Source organism: Macaca nemestrina, chromosome 3 (genome assembly GCF_043159975.1).
Source record: "Macaca nemestrina isolate mMacNem1 chromosome 3, mMacNem.hap1, whole genome shotgun sequence".
In the NCBI taxonomy this organism is placed as follows: Eukaryota; Metazoa; Chordata; class Mammalia; order Primates; family Cercopithecidae; genus Macaca; species Macaca nemestrina.
This window is the reverse complement of record NC_092127.1, coordinates 188103388-188120805: the sequence shown is the minus strand read 5'-3', so window position 1 is coordinate 188120805 and position 17418 is coordinate 188103388. Positions and strand designations below refer to the sequence as shown.

The 17418-nt window shown below is 41.0% G+C and overlaps 1 protein-coding gene across 5 annotated transcripts in view; it reads left to right on the top strand.

Annotated features, from left to right (window-relative positions):
• Positions 1–17418, top strand: part of LOC105465850 (syntaxin 18) — a 124438-nt gene that overhangs the window by 85210 nt on the left and 21810 nt on the right. For 4 of the 5 annotated variants that reach the window (XM_011714483.2, XM_071093872.1, XM_071093871.1 and 1 more), the window contains exons 4-5: positions 1444–1521; positions 1687–1753. In XM_011714483.2, coding sequence (XP_011712785.1) covers positions 1444–1521; positions 1687–1753 — 145 coding nt within the window. Of the gene's footprint in view, positions 1–1443; positions 1522–1686; positions 1754–5331; positions 5385–17418 lie in introns of all 5 variants that reach the window. The other variant, XM_024787914.2, reaches the window with a different exon arrangement.

Here is a 17418-nt window from a genome sequence, read left to right as displayed (position 1 = left end):
GTACTTAAGCTCTCTACTTGTAATATTCAAGTAAACTTTCCTATCAAACCTTAAGGTTAGGAAGGCTCTGGATCCAGGACTGCCTAGGTGGTACCCCAACTCCACCCGTCCGAGTCATATAGCCCTCTGCAAGTCACTTAGTCTCCCTGGGCCTTGTTTTTTGTCTATGAAATGCAGACAATTAGGGGATGTATCTCTAGGGTTGTTATGATAATTAAGTTAAATTCTTACAGCATGCTTAGAACCATATCTGGCACTAGGGTGCTTATTATCTCACTTTCATTGATGTTTAATTCTCACTGAGACAATGAGGTGGCTTCCCAAGTCACGCCTCTTTCTTGATTCTTTTTTAATTTGCTTAGGCAGATACAGAGTACATTAAATAGTAAGTAGAGTTCAAAGCTGCCAGATGCTGTTGTGCTCACAACACAGACTTCTGTTTGGGAGGTTTTTATTAGAATGCTGATGGACCACTTGGAGACTCTGATGGAAGCAATAGGCATTCTTGCCAGAAAAATGTACATACACAAAATTCTATATGCAATTTCACAGAGCTCCTGAGTCCCCCACATGAATCTTGGGTTAGGCAGCCCTATAGTAAAGACAGAAATCATGCCCTCTACCCTTAAGGGCATATATATTCATTGAGAGACCTAAAAAATACACAGGAATATTAACAAAACCTACATTTACATATGAAACCATCTAACCTTGGGCTATTTATTGCCTCTGAACCTTAATTTCTTCATGTGTGAAATGAGGAAACTCGGAATTGCTATTTTAGTTACTAGCAGTACATATGTAAAGTGCTAGCAGAGCACCTGCACACAGTAGGCAGTCAATCTCTCAGTCAGTGGTCACTGTCTTACCAAAACCAGTGGCACAGACTTCAGGTCTGGTAAGGCCTTTTAGCACATTTCTGTGTGGTGGATCCCAGGAGAAAGGCATCTGTGTGGCTAGGAGTCATAGAAGGTTTCCTGGAGACGGAAAGTTTGACTCATTGTCTAAGGGACCCTCAGAATGTGAGTGGCCTGGGGGAGAGGATGGGGCACCAAAGGCTGAAAAGCAGCACAGGTTCAGGCAGGGAGGAGTGTGTGATTTCAATTATTTAAACATGTTCCCTGAAGGTCAGCTTGAGCATTGGATGCTGTTAACACAGATGGGGGTCAGCATTCAAGAAGTGGCTGCATCAAATACTATCCTTAAGTGTTCTGATAAACCATAAATTATTTGACTATAGTTTTTCTACAGGTTTAATCTTTCACTCTTGTGAAGCCTAATAAATCTTACTCTTCTAAAAATGTAGTGTCTTGACACGAGACTTGTTTTATAGCTGTGTTTTAAAAAATACTCTCAATAAAGAAAGTGTTGTGAGGAAGCTGATGAATTGCTCTTTAGGATAATTGAATGCGAAGACCTGAACATTGTCCTTTTCTGTTACAGCTCACAAGGAGATACATTCCCAGCAAGTGAAGGAACACAGGACTGCTGTTTTGGATTTCATTGAAGATTACTTAAAAAGTATTTCATTTTCTTTTAAAGGTCAAATGTGGCATTTCACAATAGATGTGATGCAGAATTTAGCTTTGCTAGCTGAAGACTGTAGTGTCTCATTATATTTAATGATGCCTTTGCCTGAGAAGCTGTTTTAAGCAGTCTTTCTTCTGGTATTTTCCCCTGCAACAGGAGTCTGTAAACTTTACTCAGAACAGAGAGCCATCCGAGTTAAAAGAGTGGTGGATAAGAAAAGATTGTAAGTATTGCTTTCATTGGTGTTTCTTAATAATAGTACTACTAATAATAGCAGTTAAAGTTTGTAGAGCACTTACCCTATGCAACTTACCATATTTGAACTTCTTCACAAAATGCCATAGCTAGCGCTATGGGGCACTCACTGTGTGCCAGGCACCATGCTAGTCACTTTATTAGCCCACAACAAACCCTCATGAGGCAGGTACTGATTCCTCCCTCATTTTACAAATGAGGAAATTGAGGCTCAGGAGGCTTGGCCACTCACCCAAGGTCTCACAGTTCCACAGGCTGCGTAGCTGGGGTTTCAGCCCAAGCAGGCTGTTGGTCCAAAATCTGTGCTCTTGCCCATTTTGTCTCTTAATAAACTGATGAGGCTGGCACATTTTGAGCCATTTTACCTCAATCTCTTTGACCCCCATACCCCTTCTTGTTGTCCCTGAAAGTGTATTCCTGAGAGAAGAGCTAGGGCACAGCAAGCAGGCCACTGTGAGGCTGTCCTCAGGTCACCTGTGACAGACTTGCTTGATGCCACGTGCTGTGAGTGCTCACCTTCCTCCAACCCCACTACCTGTTCTGTGCAGGCACTCTGAGGAGGCCCATCAGCAGGTAAGGACAGTGACTCTCCAGCAGGGTAAGTGACCCATCCAAGGCCACACAGCCAGGAAGCAGCAGGGCCAGACTACTGTATTTCCCATGGTGCCTGCCTGTCTTCCCCTCTGGGCTCACGTGAGCATCTGGAATGCAAGAGCTGTGTCCTCATGGTTGTTCCCACTGCAGCTCGGCCAGTCTTGGAGATTGAATATATTGGTGAACAAATGTCCAAACCTGGACCATTTCTAGACTAGCTTTGGAAATGTTTTAGGATGTTCTTTCAGAAGATAGCATCACATAACTGTTTGGGGACACATTTATTTATCTATCTATCTATCTATCTATCTATCTATCTATCTATCTATTTATTTATTTATTTTTGAGACAGGGTCTCACCCTATCTCCCAGGTTGGAGTGCAGTGGCATGACCTCCTGGGCTCAAACAATCCTCCCACCTTAGCCATCTAAGTAGCTGGGATTACAGTCATGTGCCACCATGTCTGCCTATTTTTAAATTTTATTTTATAGAGGTGGGATGTCACTATGTTGCCCAGGCTGGTGTCAAACTCTTGGACTCAAGCAATCCTCCTGCCTTGACTTGCCAAAGTGCTGGATTACAGGCGTGAGCCACCATGCCCGGCCCACATTTTTTAAATTCTTATTGTGTCAGGGGTCCCTAGCACTACTCTCTGGTTCTAGGAGTCACTAGGAGGTCTCATAGGACTCAACATACAGTCCTGCTCCTGTCTATGATTTGTCACACTGAAAGGATACGAAGCAAAACAGCAAAGGAAAAGGCACGTGAGACAAAAGTCCAGAGGAAACCAGGCATGAGCTTCTAAGAGTCCTGTCCCAGTGGAGTCGCACAGCATGTGACCTATGAAAGCATGTGAAGTGTTGTCTACCAGGGAAGCTCATTAGTGACTCACTGCCCAAGAATTCTGTTAGGGGTTGGTCACGTAGGCACCTCACACCTGGCATGTACCAAAACTCTAGACTCCCAGGAGGAATGCAGATGTACTGCACTGAACTGCATTAAAACTGCATTTTTTTTGCAAAACAGTTCAGGCACGGTGACCTGTTTTTATCAATTTGGATGGCATAAATTCTGCCAAAGTCCAACTTCTCAGACACCAGGCAAGGGTTAACCTTGCAAGCAGGCCTTTCTAAGGATAGCAGTCTCAGGCCTACTATGTGAACCCTTTTCTGCACATTTGTGAAACAGATTTGAAATTGTTAATGCCAACAAATAGAAGCATTTATGGAAGATAGTAAGCAGATCAGTCAAGTTATCTGTCAGCAATAGCTACTATTATATAATGCACTGAGAGAGTAGATTGAATGAAGCCATAGATTAAGTCTTTGCACTTAGGGAGCTTAGAGGCAGACTGGGTTGCTTTTAAACATGAAAAATTAGCTTAATCAGGATATGTCGTAATTAGCAAAGTTGGTAGTAAGCTCAGAGGGGGAAATGGTACAATCAAGTGGCATAGTATGGTGCCTAAGAGCCAGACTCTGCAGCCAGACAGCCTGTGTTTGAATCCTGGCTCTGCCACTTTAAAACTATGTGACTTTGAGCAGATTGCTTAACTTTTCTGTGCTTTTGTTTCCTTACCTATAAAATGGGAAAACTAATAGTACCTAACTTGTAGTGTTGTTGTGAGAACAAAATGAAGATACAGATAAAACACTTACAGTGAGTTAATAAATGTTAATTTGTACTATTAATATTTTCTACCATTAAGCATTTACCATGTGCCAGGCAGTATATTATTTTATTTCATTAATCCTCAAAAAGCCACCATATCAATAAATATTAGTATTTCATTTTCTGAATTAGGGTATTGGGGCTCGGCAAGTTTGGGTTAGCTGTCCAGCATCACAGCTGAATCAAGATTTGAATCTCAGGGTAATTGGAGCAGATTTCTCAAGCAATGGGATTTGTGTTGGCTGTCAAAACAAAAATATCTGGGTGTGTGAATTAGATAGAAAGCAGTCCACACCTGGGGAAGAGTTTGAGCTGAAGGTCTGGGGCACAGTGAGACCAGTTAGCTCCAAGATGTTATGGAGGAGGAGGTAGGCCTCTGATGATGTGTGATTTGTCATCAAGATGCTGTGGTGGTCACTGGGTCTCACACTTACCTGGGAGAGGAATGCAGATTTCTCCTTCACTATCCCAAGTGGACTTAACAGGTACCCAAGTAAAGGAAGAAGAGATTTTTGCTGCTACCTTAGTTCCTGTTTCTCAGCAGAGGTCTCGACTAAAATACACATTAAAATTGGTCAGATGGGAATTGTTCTCATTTAGACAGCAAAGTATAGCCTTGTCTCCTGCCACATCGTTAGCTGCCCTGTGCCAATTACTTTGTGCAAAAGACCTTGAGGGAAATAATGATGTGACCCTTCACAGTGTAGTTCATTCAACGCCCTCCTTCTTGTCCTTTCCTCGTCTTTAGGCACAAGGCATCTGACTAAAATGTACGTGTGATTTTATCACTCCCTTGCTTCCATGTCTTACAAAGGCTAAACAGCATGGCATTCAAGGTCCGGGATGCCTGGACTGCAGCCACAGTAACTCACCACAGTAGTCTGACAACTCCTGAGCTTGTCTATGCTCTGTCCAGCAAAATGAGACCACTGATTAAATGGCAATGTCAGATTGCTATAAATGTTTCTTGATGCTTACTCTTCACTTTTGTACTTACCTTGTAGCAGACCAGTAACAGACAGTCCATGGTTTGGTTCTGTTCCATGGACCACACTTGGAGTAGCGCTGGGTTAGAAAGTCACCTAGTATGTAGTATATGTCCAGTAAGTTGAGTGAGTGACTGAGTGGTGGTGAAGGTGGCGTCACTGAGGCAGTGTGAAACATCTCCTGCTTTTGGGGTTCACGGTACCTGTGCCTGAGTGGATACGTTTGTCTGAAAGCTAGTTTTAAAATTATAGTACCATGATATTATATATCAAAAGTATCTTCTTTCTACCCAGAGCCTTTGTTGGAGGCATAAAAGAAGTACAGGTGTACCTCGGAGATATCACAAGTGTGGTTCCAGACAGCAACAAAGTGAATATCACAATAAAGCAAGTCACAGAAACATTTTGGTTTCCTAGTGCATATAAAAGCTTTGTTTATACTATAAAGTGTGCAATAGCATTATGTCTAAAAAAGTCATGTGCATACCTTAATCAGAACATACTTTATTGCTGAAAATGCTAATGTTTGTCTGAGCCTTAGGTGAGTTGTAATCTTTTTGCTGGTAGAAGGCCTTGCCTCAGTGTTGATGTCTACTGACTGATTTAGGGTGGGGATTGCTGAAGGTTGGGGTGGTTGTAGCAGTTTTTAAAATAAGACAACAATGAAGTTCGCTGCATCAACTGATTCTTCCTTTCACGAAAGATTTCTCTATTGTGTGCAGTGCTGTTTGATAGCATTTTACCCATAGCAGAACTTCTTCAACATTGGGGTCAGTCCTCTCAAACCCTGTTGCCACTTTGTCAACCAAGTTTATTCAATATTCTAAGCCCTTCCTTGTTATTTCAACAGTGTTCACAGTCTCTTCACCAAGAGCAGATTCCATCTCAAGAAACCATTTTCTTGGTTCATCCATAATAAGCAGCTCTTCATCCATTCAAGTGTGATCGTGAGATTGCAGCAGTTCAGCCCCATCTTCAGGCTCCACTTCCAATCTTAGTTCTCTGGCTATTTCCACCACATCTGTAGTGACTTCCTCCGTTGAAGTCTTGAACCCCTCAAAATTATTCATGAGTGTTGGAACCCACTTCTTCCAAACTCCTGTTAAAGTTGATATTTTGACCTCCCCCCATGAATCACGAATGTTCTTAATGGCGTCTAAGATGGTGAATCCTTTTCAGAAGGTTTTCAATTTACTTTACCCAGATCTGCCAGAGGAATCACTATCTGTAGCAACTGTAGCCTTGTGAAATGTGAGGTTTTTTTGTTTATTTTGAGTTAGGGTCTCACTCTGCCACCCAGGCTGGAGTGCAGTGGCAGTCATGGCTTACTGCAGCCTTGAACTCCTGGGCTCAAGCAGTCCTCCCACCTTAGCCTCTCGAGTAGCTGGAACTACAGGCATGTGCCACCATGCCCAAGATTTTTGGAATGGTAAGTGAGCATTGGCTTCAGCTTAAAATCATCTGCTGCATTAGCCCTTAACAAGCAAGTCAGCCTATTCTTTGAAGCATTGAAGCCAGCCATTGACTTCTCCTCTGTAGCTATGGAAGTCCTAAATGGGATCTACCTCCAATAGAAGGCTGTTTTATGTAAATTGAAAATCTGTTGTTTAGTATAGCCACTTTGATCAATTATCTTAGTTAGATCTTCTGGATAACAGATTGCGGCTTTTGTGTCAGCACTTGCTATTTTACCTTGCACTTTTACATTATGGAATTGACTTTTTTAAATGTCATGAACCAACCTCTGCTAGCTTTCAACTTTTCTTATGCAGCTTCCTCACCTTTCTTAGCCTTTACAGAATCAAAGAGAGTTAGTTAGGGCCTTGCGCTGAATTAGACTTTGGCTTAAGGGAATGTTGTGACTGATTTGATCTCTCCAGACCACTCACACTTTCTCCCATCAGCAGTAAGGCTGTTTTGCTTTCTTATCATTTGGATATTCACTGGAGTAGTGCTTTAATTTCCTTTAGTAACTTTTCCTTTACATTCACAGCTTGACTGACTGACTGGCACAAGAGGTCTAACTTTTAGCCTGTCTCGGCTTTTGACCCGCCTTCTTCCTAAGATTCATAATTTCTAGCTTTTGACTTCAAGTGAGTGACATGCAACTCTTCTTTCACTTAAACACTTAGAGGCCATTGCTGGCTTATTCATTGGCCTGGATTATGTCCCCAGGAATAGGAAGGCCCGAGGAGAGGCAGAGAGTTGGGAACAACTGGGCCGGGAAGCACTCAGAGCACAACACTTAAGAAGTATGCCATCTTATGTGAACGAGCTTTGGGCACTCCAAAACAGTTACAAAAGTCACATCAGAGATTACTGATCACAGATCATAGAAATATAATAATAATGAAAAAGTTTGAAGTATTTTGAGAATTACCAAAATGTGACACAGAGACACAAAGTGAGTACATGTTGTTGGAAACACGGCGTCAGTAGATTTGCTCCATGCAGTGTTGCCACAAACCCTCCATTTGTAAAAACAAATGAAAAATGCAGTATCCGCAGAGTGCAGTGAAGCAAGGCATACTGAAACAAGGTACGGCTGTATAAGAGTCACACTGAAATCGGAAAATTACTTTTGTCTAATGACTGTAGCAGGCTGTATTTAAGGTTTGCAAAAACCTCCCACATATTTTCTTGTCTCAAAACTGAAAAATCTGTCTCTCTTCCTCTCTTCTATCTCTTTGTGGTTCTTTTTAAATTTTAAATAGAACCCTGAGGGTTTTCTAATAAGGGACCTGGAAACAGATGCTGGCCAGGTAGAAATTGTTTGATTGCAGTTCTGAAATATTCAGCTTTCAGTTAGAGAAATCAGTTTAAATAAATCATGGGGCATAAACCGATCTTTCTGATGGCTTTTTGAAAATTGCTTTCTTTCCCCCAAATTGGCTTCAACTAGTTAATGTGTAATTTCCCTGAGGACTTTAGTAGACATTCTGTATATAATTAGAATGTGTTTTTATCACTTAAAAAAAGAAAGGCACTCAACTTTGAGTCTGCTGCACTGTAGTCTTTGATTCATTTTAAATTGGAAACTCGTACATTAGCATCCTCTGGACACAAAGGATGACAGACATTAAAGGAGTCCTTTATTTAAAAGTCGGTGAAGCCCTTTGACTTCTTGAAGAAGTCAGTCCTGAAGCCATGCAGTGAGGCAGGGGTAAGGTGGGCGTCTGCAGTGGTGGGGAGCAGCAGTTTTCCAGGGCAGGGTGCCTGACCCAAGCAGGGAGAAGGTGGCTTAGCATGGGCAGTTATAGCCTAAGTCAGGAGAGGGACTGATCCGTGCTGGAGAGGAATGGAGGGGGGTATTAGAGGCGGGTGGTTACATTTAGGAGAATAGATGAAATAATAAATAAAGGAGGCGGCTGGGTGTGGTGGCTCACGCCTGTAATCCCAGCATTCTGGGAGGCCAAGGCAGTTGGATTGCTTGAGGCCAGGAGTTCGGGACCAGACTGGGCAATATGGTAAAACCCCGTCTCTACTAAAAGAAAAATTAGCATGACCTGTAGTCCCAGCCACTTGGGAGACTGAGGCACCAGAATCACTTGATTCAGGAGGCGCAGGTGGCAGTGAGCTGATATTGAGCCACTGTACTCCAGCCTGAGCAACAGAGCCAGACACTGTCTCTAAATAAATAAAGGAGGATATTGAAAGCTAGGTTTCTTACTATAGGAGAAGTGAAAGGGGAAAAGCCTTGTCTGTGGTCTTGGGTGGAAATGAAAGATACTGGCATGAATTCACAGTTTTCAATTTCCAAAGATCAATACAGAAGTACCTGTGGTTGTAAAAGTGTGTATATGTACACATTTATACACATGTATGAAAATGCATGCATGTATTTTCTTGCTCTGGCCACTGAGAAGGCCTGGAAACAGTGACACTGTAATAGCAATAAGCATAGTTAGCACACAGATCTTGTCTTCTGAATACCAATTTCACCTTCAGGGAGCCAGGCCTCTTAGAGTAATGGCTGATTCTTAAACTGGAGCAGGAAACATATAAAATAAACCTGGAACAAGGAAGGGCTCAGAATGGTAGGACGTGTCTAAAGGACACAGCCATCAATTTGAAGCGGCGTCTACTGGCCAAATCAGAGATAACTTAAGCATAAAAATAAATGACAGTAGCACCTTATAACCCATTCAATGAGATAGGACATTATGAATCCATCTAAATAGGAGTAAGTAAATGAATAAATTGAAAGATTGAAATTGATACATAGTGTGAAAGCACTCCTCCCCCTGGTACTTACTAATTACAAAGCAGAAGAGAATAACTTGACAGCGGAGAAACCTGGCAGTCACCACCTTCATCAAGTGGGCAAAGTAAAACACACAACCTAATAGGATGCAGCGAGAAGAAAGCATCACTTTTGTGATTTCTGCCAAAGAAGCAAGACTTGAATCCAACCGCGAGGAAACATCAAACTCAAATTCAGAGAGCCTTACAGAATAAGTGACACATGATTGTGTGTTGAGGTCATGAAACTCAAGGAGACCGAAGAGCTGTTCCAAACAAAGGAGACTGAAGAGAAGTACTAGTTAGGAGCAATGTGTGATGCTCTTGTTATAAAGGATATTATTGAGATAACCAGTCAAAATAGAGTGGGGGGCTGCACACAGTGGCTCACACCTATAATCCCAGCACTTTGGGAGGCCAAGGTGGGAGGATTGCTTGAGGCCAGGAGTTTAAGACCAACCTGGGCAACATAGTGAGACCCTATCTCTACAAAAAATTTAAAAATTAGCTGGGTGTGGTGACATGCACCTATAGTCCCAGCTTCTCAGGAGGCAGAGGTGGGAGGATCACCTAAGGCCAAGAGTTCAAGGCTGCAGTGAGCTATGATCACAACACTACACTCTAGCCTGGGCAACAGAGTGAGACCTTATCTTAAAAAAAAAAAAAAAAAAAAAATGGGGTCCAAGGGAGAAATGGAAGTAATATAATAATATTTTTCATAAGGTACTTCTTTTTGGTCTACTACTTTTTTAGTGTGGTCTACTACTTTTTTAGCATTTGCAACAACTTTAGTAGTAGATATTGTTGGAAGGATATTGGAAGCCAGGTTTCTCACTCAGAAGAATGAAAGGGATAAAGCCAGAATGAACCCTGTGGTGTTGGGTTGGAATGAAAGATACTGAAAGCCATTTTACAGTTAAGAAAACCAAGGCCGGCCGGGTGCGGTGGCTCAAGCCTGTAATCCCAGCACTTTGGGAGGCCGAGACGGGCGGATCACGAGGTCAGGAGATCGAGACCATCCTGGCTAACATGGTGGAACCCCGTCTCTACTAAAAAAATACAAAAAACTAGACGGGCGAGGTGGCGGGCACCTGTAGTCCCAGCTACTTGGGAGGCTGAGGCAGGAGAATGGCGTAAACCTGGGAGGTAGAGCTTGCAGTGAGCTGAGACCTGACCACTGCACTCCAGCCTGGGCGACAGAGCGAGACTCTGTGTCAAAAAAAAAAAAAGAAAGAAAAGAAAACCAAGGCCTAGAGGTTAGGTGGTAAACCAGAGGAGCACCTACTGTGTGCCAGGCTTCATGCCAGGCACTTTCTCATGAGTGATCCCATTTAATCTTCGAAATAAGTCTTTGAGAAAGGTGGTATTTTCTCCGTTTTGCAGATGAAGAAAACTTGGACAAAGAGAATAAAATTGGCTGGGTGTGGTGGCTCATGCCTATAATCCCAGAACTTTGGGAGGCCGAGGCAGGCGGAGCACTTAAGATCAGGAGTTTGAGACCAGCCTGGTCAACATGGTGAAACGCCGTCTCCACTAAAAATACAAAAATTAGCTGGGTATAGTGGTGCACGCCTGTAATTCCAGCTACTTGGGAGGCTGAGGCACAAGAATCATTTGAGCCTGGAAGGTAGAGGTTGTGGTGAGTTGAGAACGTGCCACTGCACTCCAGCCTGGGTGATGGAGTGAGACTCTGTCAAAAAAAAAAAAAAAAAAAGGATAAAATAAAACCCATCTAAGACCACATTAAAAATAGTGGCATTCTAGAATTTAAGCCCTTTGTTTTCTCCAAATCCCATTGTAAATGTGTCTTTTTCAAGGCAGCCAGTCAACCAGTGGTTTAAGGACTCTCACCTCTAGACTGTCATGGGATTTGTGGAATTGCTGGAGTAATCTGACAGCCAGGACAGCCTTGGAGGGCATCAGGTCAGTCTACTGTGCAGTGTGACCAAGGAGAAAGCCCCCCACCACTTGACCAAAGGTGGTAGCCTTTGGTCACCATCCCAGACCACTCCCCTGCTGCTCTGTCAAGGCTCCTTCCCCTCCATAGTGACAGCCAGAAGATCAGTAGCTAGTTGGGCCAGCACTGAAGACCCTACCGAGTCCCTTGTACAGATTGTACCAGTGTACTCTTTTCTCTGAATTATCTGCATTATTTATGGGTTGTTTCAGCAGTTTTCTTCTGTTCCTCCATTGGTCTGCATCTTGTCAGAGGAAAAAAATGTATATTCCTTTAAGACTTCACAAAAAAATTGTCTTATTAAACCATTCTGCCTTTTGTTATTTCACAGTAATAATAGCAGCAGCAGCAGTAGTGTAATCGTTGTAGTAATAGCTAATTTTTGAGCTCTTATTATGTGATGTAGACTGTGCTGAGTAAGCACATATAAACCAGTAACTCTAACAAGAAAGATAGTCAGAGCCCCATTTTATAGGTGGGAAAACAGGCTAAGAAATTTTATTTGTCGTTTAGTAACTGGAAAAAAATCTGAAACTTCTGGCAGATGAGTATCTTGTCAAGCTAGTTTAAAAATTTGCTCATGTGTCACGTTGCTCAATTCCTACATCCCACAAACTAATATTGGAGGTAAAATATTAAGTCACAGATGCTAAATTTAATAAGCATATATATATACCTAGTGTCAAACATGGAGCAAATCCTCAGTTTATCTTTAAATAGGTTTCTCTTTTAAGTTATGTTTTTAGCTGGCTTTGTTTCCTTTGCTTAACACATTTTTTTTTTGAGACTTACCCTGGCTGTGTTCTTCTTCATTGCTGAACGGTATTGCATTGCATCAAAGTACCTCCACTGGCTTATCCATCCTGTTGGTGGACATTTAAGTGTTCCCATTTTTTTGGCTATAATGCATAAGGCTGCTGTAAACATTCTTTTACAGGCCTTTGTGTGGACCTATCTTTTCATTTCTTTTGGGTAAACAACCTAAAAGTGGGTTGTCATAGTAGAGACTTAGTAAGAAACTGTGTTGAGTTTTCCAAAGTGATAGCACCATTTGACACACTGTCCAGCAATGTGTGAAAGTTACAGTTCCTCCACATGGCACGATTGGCGTTGGCCATTTTTTCTAGCCATTCTACTGGATGTGGAGTGGTATTTCATTGTGGGTTTAGTTTGCATTTCCTCACTGACTAATATTGTTAATCACCTTTTCATGTGTTGATTGACCATTCATTTTCTTCCTGTGAAGTATCTGTTGAAGTTTTTTACTCATTTCTGTATTGGAGGATTGTTTGGCTGTTGATTTGTATAGGAGTTCTTTGTATATTCTGCATACACGTCCTTAGATACATGCTGCAAATATTTGTTCCTATTCTATGGTTTATTTGTTTTCTTAATGGTGTCTTTTGGTGAGCAGAAATGTTTAATTTTGAGGAAGTTGAATTTTATTAATTTTTAGTTTGTCTACCCCAAGGTCACAAAGATATTCTTTTATGTTTTCTTCTAGAAGCTTTATGATTCTGGGTGGTATGTTTATTGAGGTCTATCATCTGTCTCAGACCAACTTTTTGATAGAATGAGATGGGGTTGAGGTTTATTTTATTCTATATAAACATCTGGGTGGGATTAAGGTTTATTTTATTGTATATAAATATTTATTATATCAATGTTTGTTTAAAACACTTTCTTTTTCTCACTGAATTGACCTGGCATCATCATCAAAAGTCAGTTGACCGAAACATGTATATGTCTGCTTCTGGATTCTATTCAGTATCATTGGTCTGATTGTCCTTATTCTACTGCCACACTGTCTTGATTACTGTGGTTTTATCATAAGTCTTGGAATCAGCTAGTTGTAAATCCTTCAGATTTCTAATTTTTCAGTACTTTTTTTGCTATTTTAGATTTTTGTGTATTTTCATATCAACTTTGGAATCACCTTTTCAATTTCTTCAGAAAATCTGCCAGGATGTTTATAGGGATTATGTTGAATCTATAGATCAATCTGGGGAGAATGGGCATCTTAACATCTATCCACAAACATAGTATATCTTTGCATTTATTTCTGTCTTTGACTTTATTTTTAAATTTCTTTTTCTCAGCAATATTTTGTTATTTTCAGTGTAGACATCTTGCTCATCTTTTGTTAGATTTATTCCTGGATTTTTTTATTCTCTTATAAATGATACCATTTTGTTAATGTTATTTTCCAGTTTCTCATTGCTAGTATATAGAAATACATTTTTTGTATATTGATCTGTGTACAACTGTGAGTAATTCACATGTAGTTCTAGTAGCTTTTTTTGGTAAATTCTTGTTGTTGTTGTTGTTGTTGAGACAGAGTTTCGTTCTTGTTGCCCAGGCTGGAGTGCAGTGGCTCCATCTTGGCTCACTGCAACATCTGCCTCCTGGGTTCAAGCAATTCTCCTGCCTCAGCCTTCTGAGTAGCTGGGATTACAGGCACCCGCCACCATGCCCAGATAATTTTTGTATTTTAGTAGAGACGAGATTTTACCTCGTTGGCCAGGTTGTTCTTGATCTCCTGACCTCACCTCAGGTGATCCACCTGCCTCAGCCTCCTAAAGTGCTGGGATTACAGGCGTGAGCCACCACACTCGGCCTTTTTTTGTAAATTCTATCAATTTTCTACCTACATAATCATACCATATGTGAATAACAGTAGTTTTGCTTTTTAATCTTTATGCCTTTTATTTCTTGTTCCTTTCTTGTTTTATTGCACTGGCTAGGGCCTGGACCTCTGGTACCATATTGAATAGAAGTGTTTAGGATGGACATCTTTTCCTTGCTCTTGATTAAGGGACAAGGATTTAATACTTCACCATTAAGTATGAAGTGTTGGGATTACAGGCATGAGCCACTGCACCCAGTGCACCCATGTTTGTTTGTTTGTTTGTTTGTTTTCACATTTGTGGTTCATTTTTTTATGTGTATGTCACAGAAGTACGTATTATGTAGCTGTTCTTTATCAGGTTAAGGAAATTTCCTTTCTTATTGAGGGATTTCCTACAAGAATTCACAGAACTCAGAAACGCTATTATACTCATAGTTACAGTATATTATAGTGAAAGAATACAGATTAAAATCACCAAAGCTAAAGGGAACATAGGACAAAGTCCAGGAGAGACCAGGTACAAGCTTCTAGCTGTCCTCTCCCAGTGGAATAGTGTAGACGCACTTAATTCTCCCAATATGTGACTCCCAATACCTGTGTCACCATGTACTGTCAATCAGGGAAGCTCACCTGAGCCTTGGTGTTCAGGGTCTTCACTGGGGGTCAGTGATGTCGATGTGAAGTGCTAGCATAGCAGGCCATAGTTAACTCAGTCGCCATCCCCTCCAGAGGTCAAATTGATTGTCATGTCAGACCCCTGTTAACTTCAGTGGGGATGGCACTTGGTTCAGAGAGGCTGAAGAAGAGACCCCAAGCCAACAAACAGAACGGAGTTTATTTGGGGGAGCTTATTTATAGAGCAGTCCAGTGGCAGTGGGCTGCACAGGAGAACCACTGCTGCTTGTAAAAAGAATGTAGTTTATATAGCACCTTCACTTAGCCATCCTCCCACCAAGCAACCTCCACATGGCAGCCCTCATTTCTTCAATTGCCATCAAGTGTGTCTGCCGTGCACTGATACAGTGGCCCAGGCCCCCAGTCATAAATCACACTGTTAGCATAAACTATCTGGAATGTCCCCAGGTATACAGATACTGTCATCAGACAAGATATTCTAGGAGCTTAGAGGTTATCTCCCAGGAGCCAAGCAAGGGCCAGTTTTTTCCTTGGAATGTGCAGAATTTGAACACCACAAACCTGCTGAGTCATCCCTTTATTGCATACCTTATTTTCCTAGTTTGCTGAAAGTTTTTATCATCAGGGTATCTTGACTTTTTCAAATGCTTTTTCTACATCTAATGCAATGATCATGTAGGCTTTTTTCTTTTTTTTGTTAAGGGGATATATTACATTGATCAATTTTCAAATGTTAAGCCAACTTTGTATTCCTGGGTTAAACCCCATTTGGTCATGATACATTATTGTCTTTATATATTGCTAAAATCAGTTTGCTTGTATTAAGGATGCTTTTATGTTCATGAAGATATGTATCTAATTTTCTTGTAATATCTTCATAGGTTTCTGAATCTGGGTAATACTGGCCTCATAAAATGATTTTGTAATTGTTTTCTGTTCCTCTGTTGTTCACATCTACCAGGTCCTTACCTTGTTCCTCATCCTAGGGAAAACACTTAGGCTTTTATCTTAAAGTATGATGCTCACTGTAGATTTTGTACATGTTTATCAGATAAGGAAGATCCCTTCTGTACATGCTTTTTCCCGTCTTGTTTGATTGCTCTAGAGCACTATATAAAGGTATACATTCTGTTTTACAGCTCCATAGTACTGCAGAGTGTCTTCCACCAGTTCCATGTTGATGGACATGTGGATTTTTCCTAGGCCTTCGCCATATTAAAATTGAATTACAAAGTTGCTATAATCAATAACCTTTTCATATTATCATTATATCTTTGGGATAGAGTCCCGTAAGTGGGATTGCTGGATTAGAGATTAAATACATGTTAATTTGCAGGGTATTACCAAGGTCCCCTCCATAGGAGTCACACTGTTTGGCACGCTCACCATCAATACACAGAAGTGCCCTGCTTGACAGCCTGACCCACCCATTATGTCTTCACATTTGGGTGTTTTCACCAGTCCCAGTAGGCAAGAAATAATGACGCAGTGTAGTTGTTGATATGCATCATCTTATGAGGAAGATTGAGCATTTTTCATGTGTTTAAAAGCCATTTACATTTGTGTGAACTTTCTTGCCTAGTTTACTGTAGAGCTGTTGGTCTTTTTCTCTTTTTACTTTACCTATGGTGGGTTTGTTTTTTTTTTTAAATAAACTTGTTATTTTAAGAGCAGTTTTTAGGTTCATAGCAAAATTGAGCAAAAAGTACCAAGAGTTCCCATATACCCCCTTCACTGTCCCCCCACCCGCCAGTACACTAATAGCCTTCGCCACCAATAGCCTTCGCCACTGTCAACATCCCCCACCACTCATGGTGCTTTGTTTTGTTTTGTTTTGTTTTGAGATGGACTCTCCCTCTGTCGCCCAGGCTGGAGTGCAGTGGGTGATCTCGGCTCATCGCAAACCTCCACCTCCCAGGTATAAGCAATTCTCCCACCTCAGCCTGCTGAGTAGCTGGGACTACAAGTGTGTGCCACCACGCCCGGCTACTTTTTGTATTTTTAGTAGAGACAGGCTTTCACCATATTGGCCAGGCTGGCCTCAGACCTCAAGTGATCCGCCCTCCTCGGCCTCCCAAAGTGCTGACATTACAGGGGTGAGCCACCACACTTGGTTCACCCATTTTTTTTTTCACATGTGTGGTTCATTTTTTTATGTGTGTATCTCTGATGCATTTGGAATTTACCTTGGTGTATAGTATAGGGAAAGGGAAAACATTTTTTCTTTCATATAACTACCAATTATCCCAGTGCAACTTATTAAACCATATCATATATTAAATACACATATGCAATTGAGTCCGGTTTTGAATTTTATATCCTATTCATTGGTCTGTCAATCTTTTCATGCCCTAATACCACACTTGGTTTTTTAGGGTTTTCTTGGCTATTATTCCCTCCCCTTCCTAATCTTCATGATATTTTCATTATAAATCTTTTCAAACATATGGCAGAATTGAATTTTGCGGTGAACGCCCATATACCTATACCCTAGATTTGAGCATTTACATTTTACTATACATGCTGCTTTTACCTGCCTATCATTCTATATTCATTTAGCCTCTTTTTAAAATAGATTTCAGAGTAAACTTCTAACAGTGCCCTTCCCCTTAAATACTTTAGTATGCATATCATTAACTAGAGTTCAATATTTGTTTACACTTTTTCTGACCATTCTTGCTTATTTCCAGATGAATTTCATAGTTGATTTGTCCAGCTTCAGGATGGGACCTGGTGATTTTTTTTTTTAATTGAGATCACATTACACTTATAAATTAACTTAGGGAGAACTAACATCTTTATATTTCTTTTTCTATCAAGAATGATGTGTCCTTTCTTTCCTTTGTGTCTTTCATAAGTCTTTTTTGGTTTTTTACATATGGGCTTTGGGCTTAAGTTTATTCTAAAGTTTTTGTTG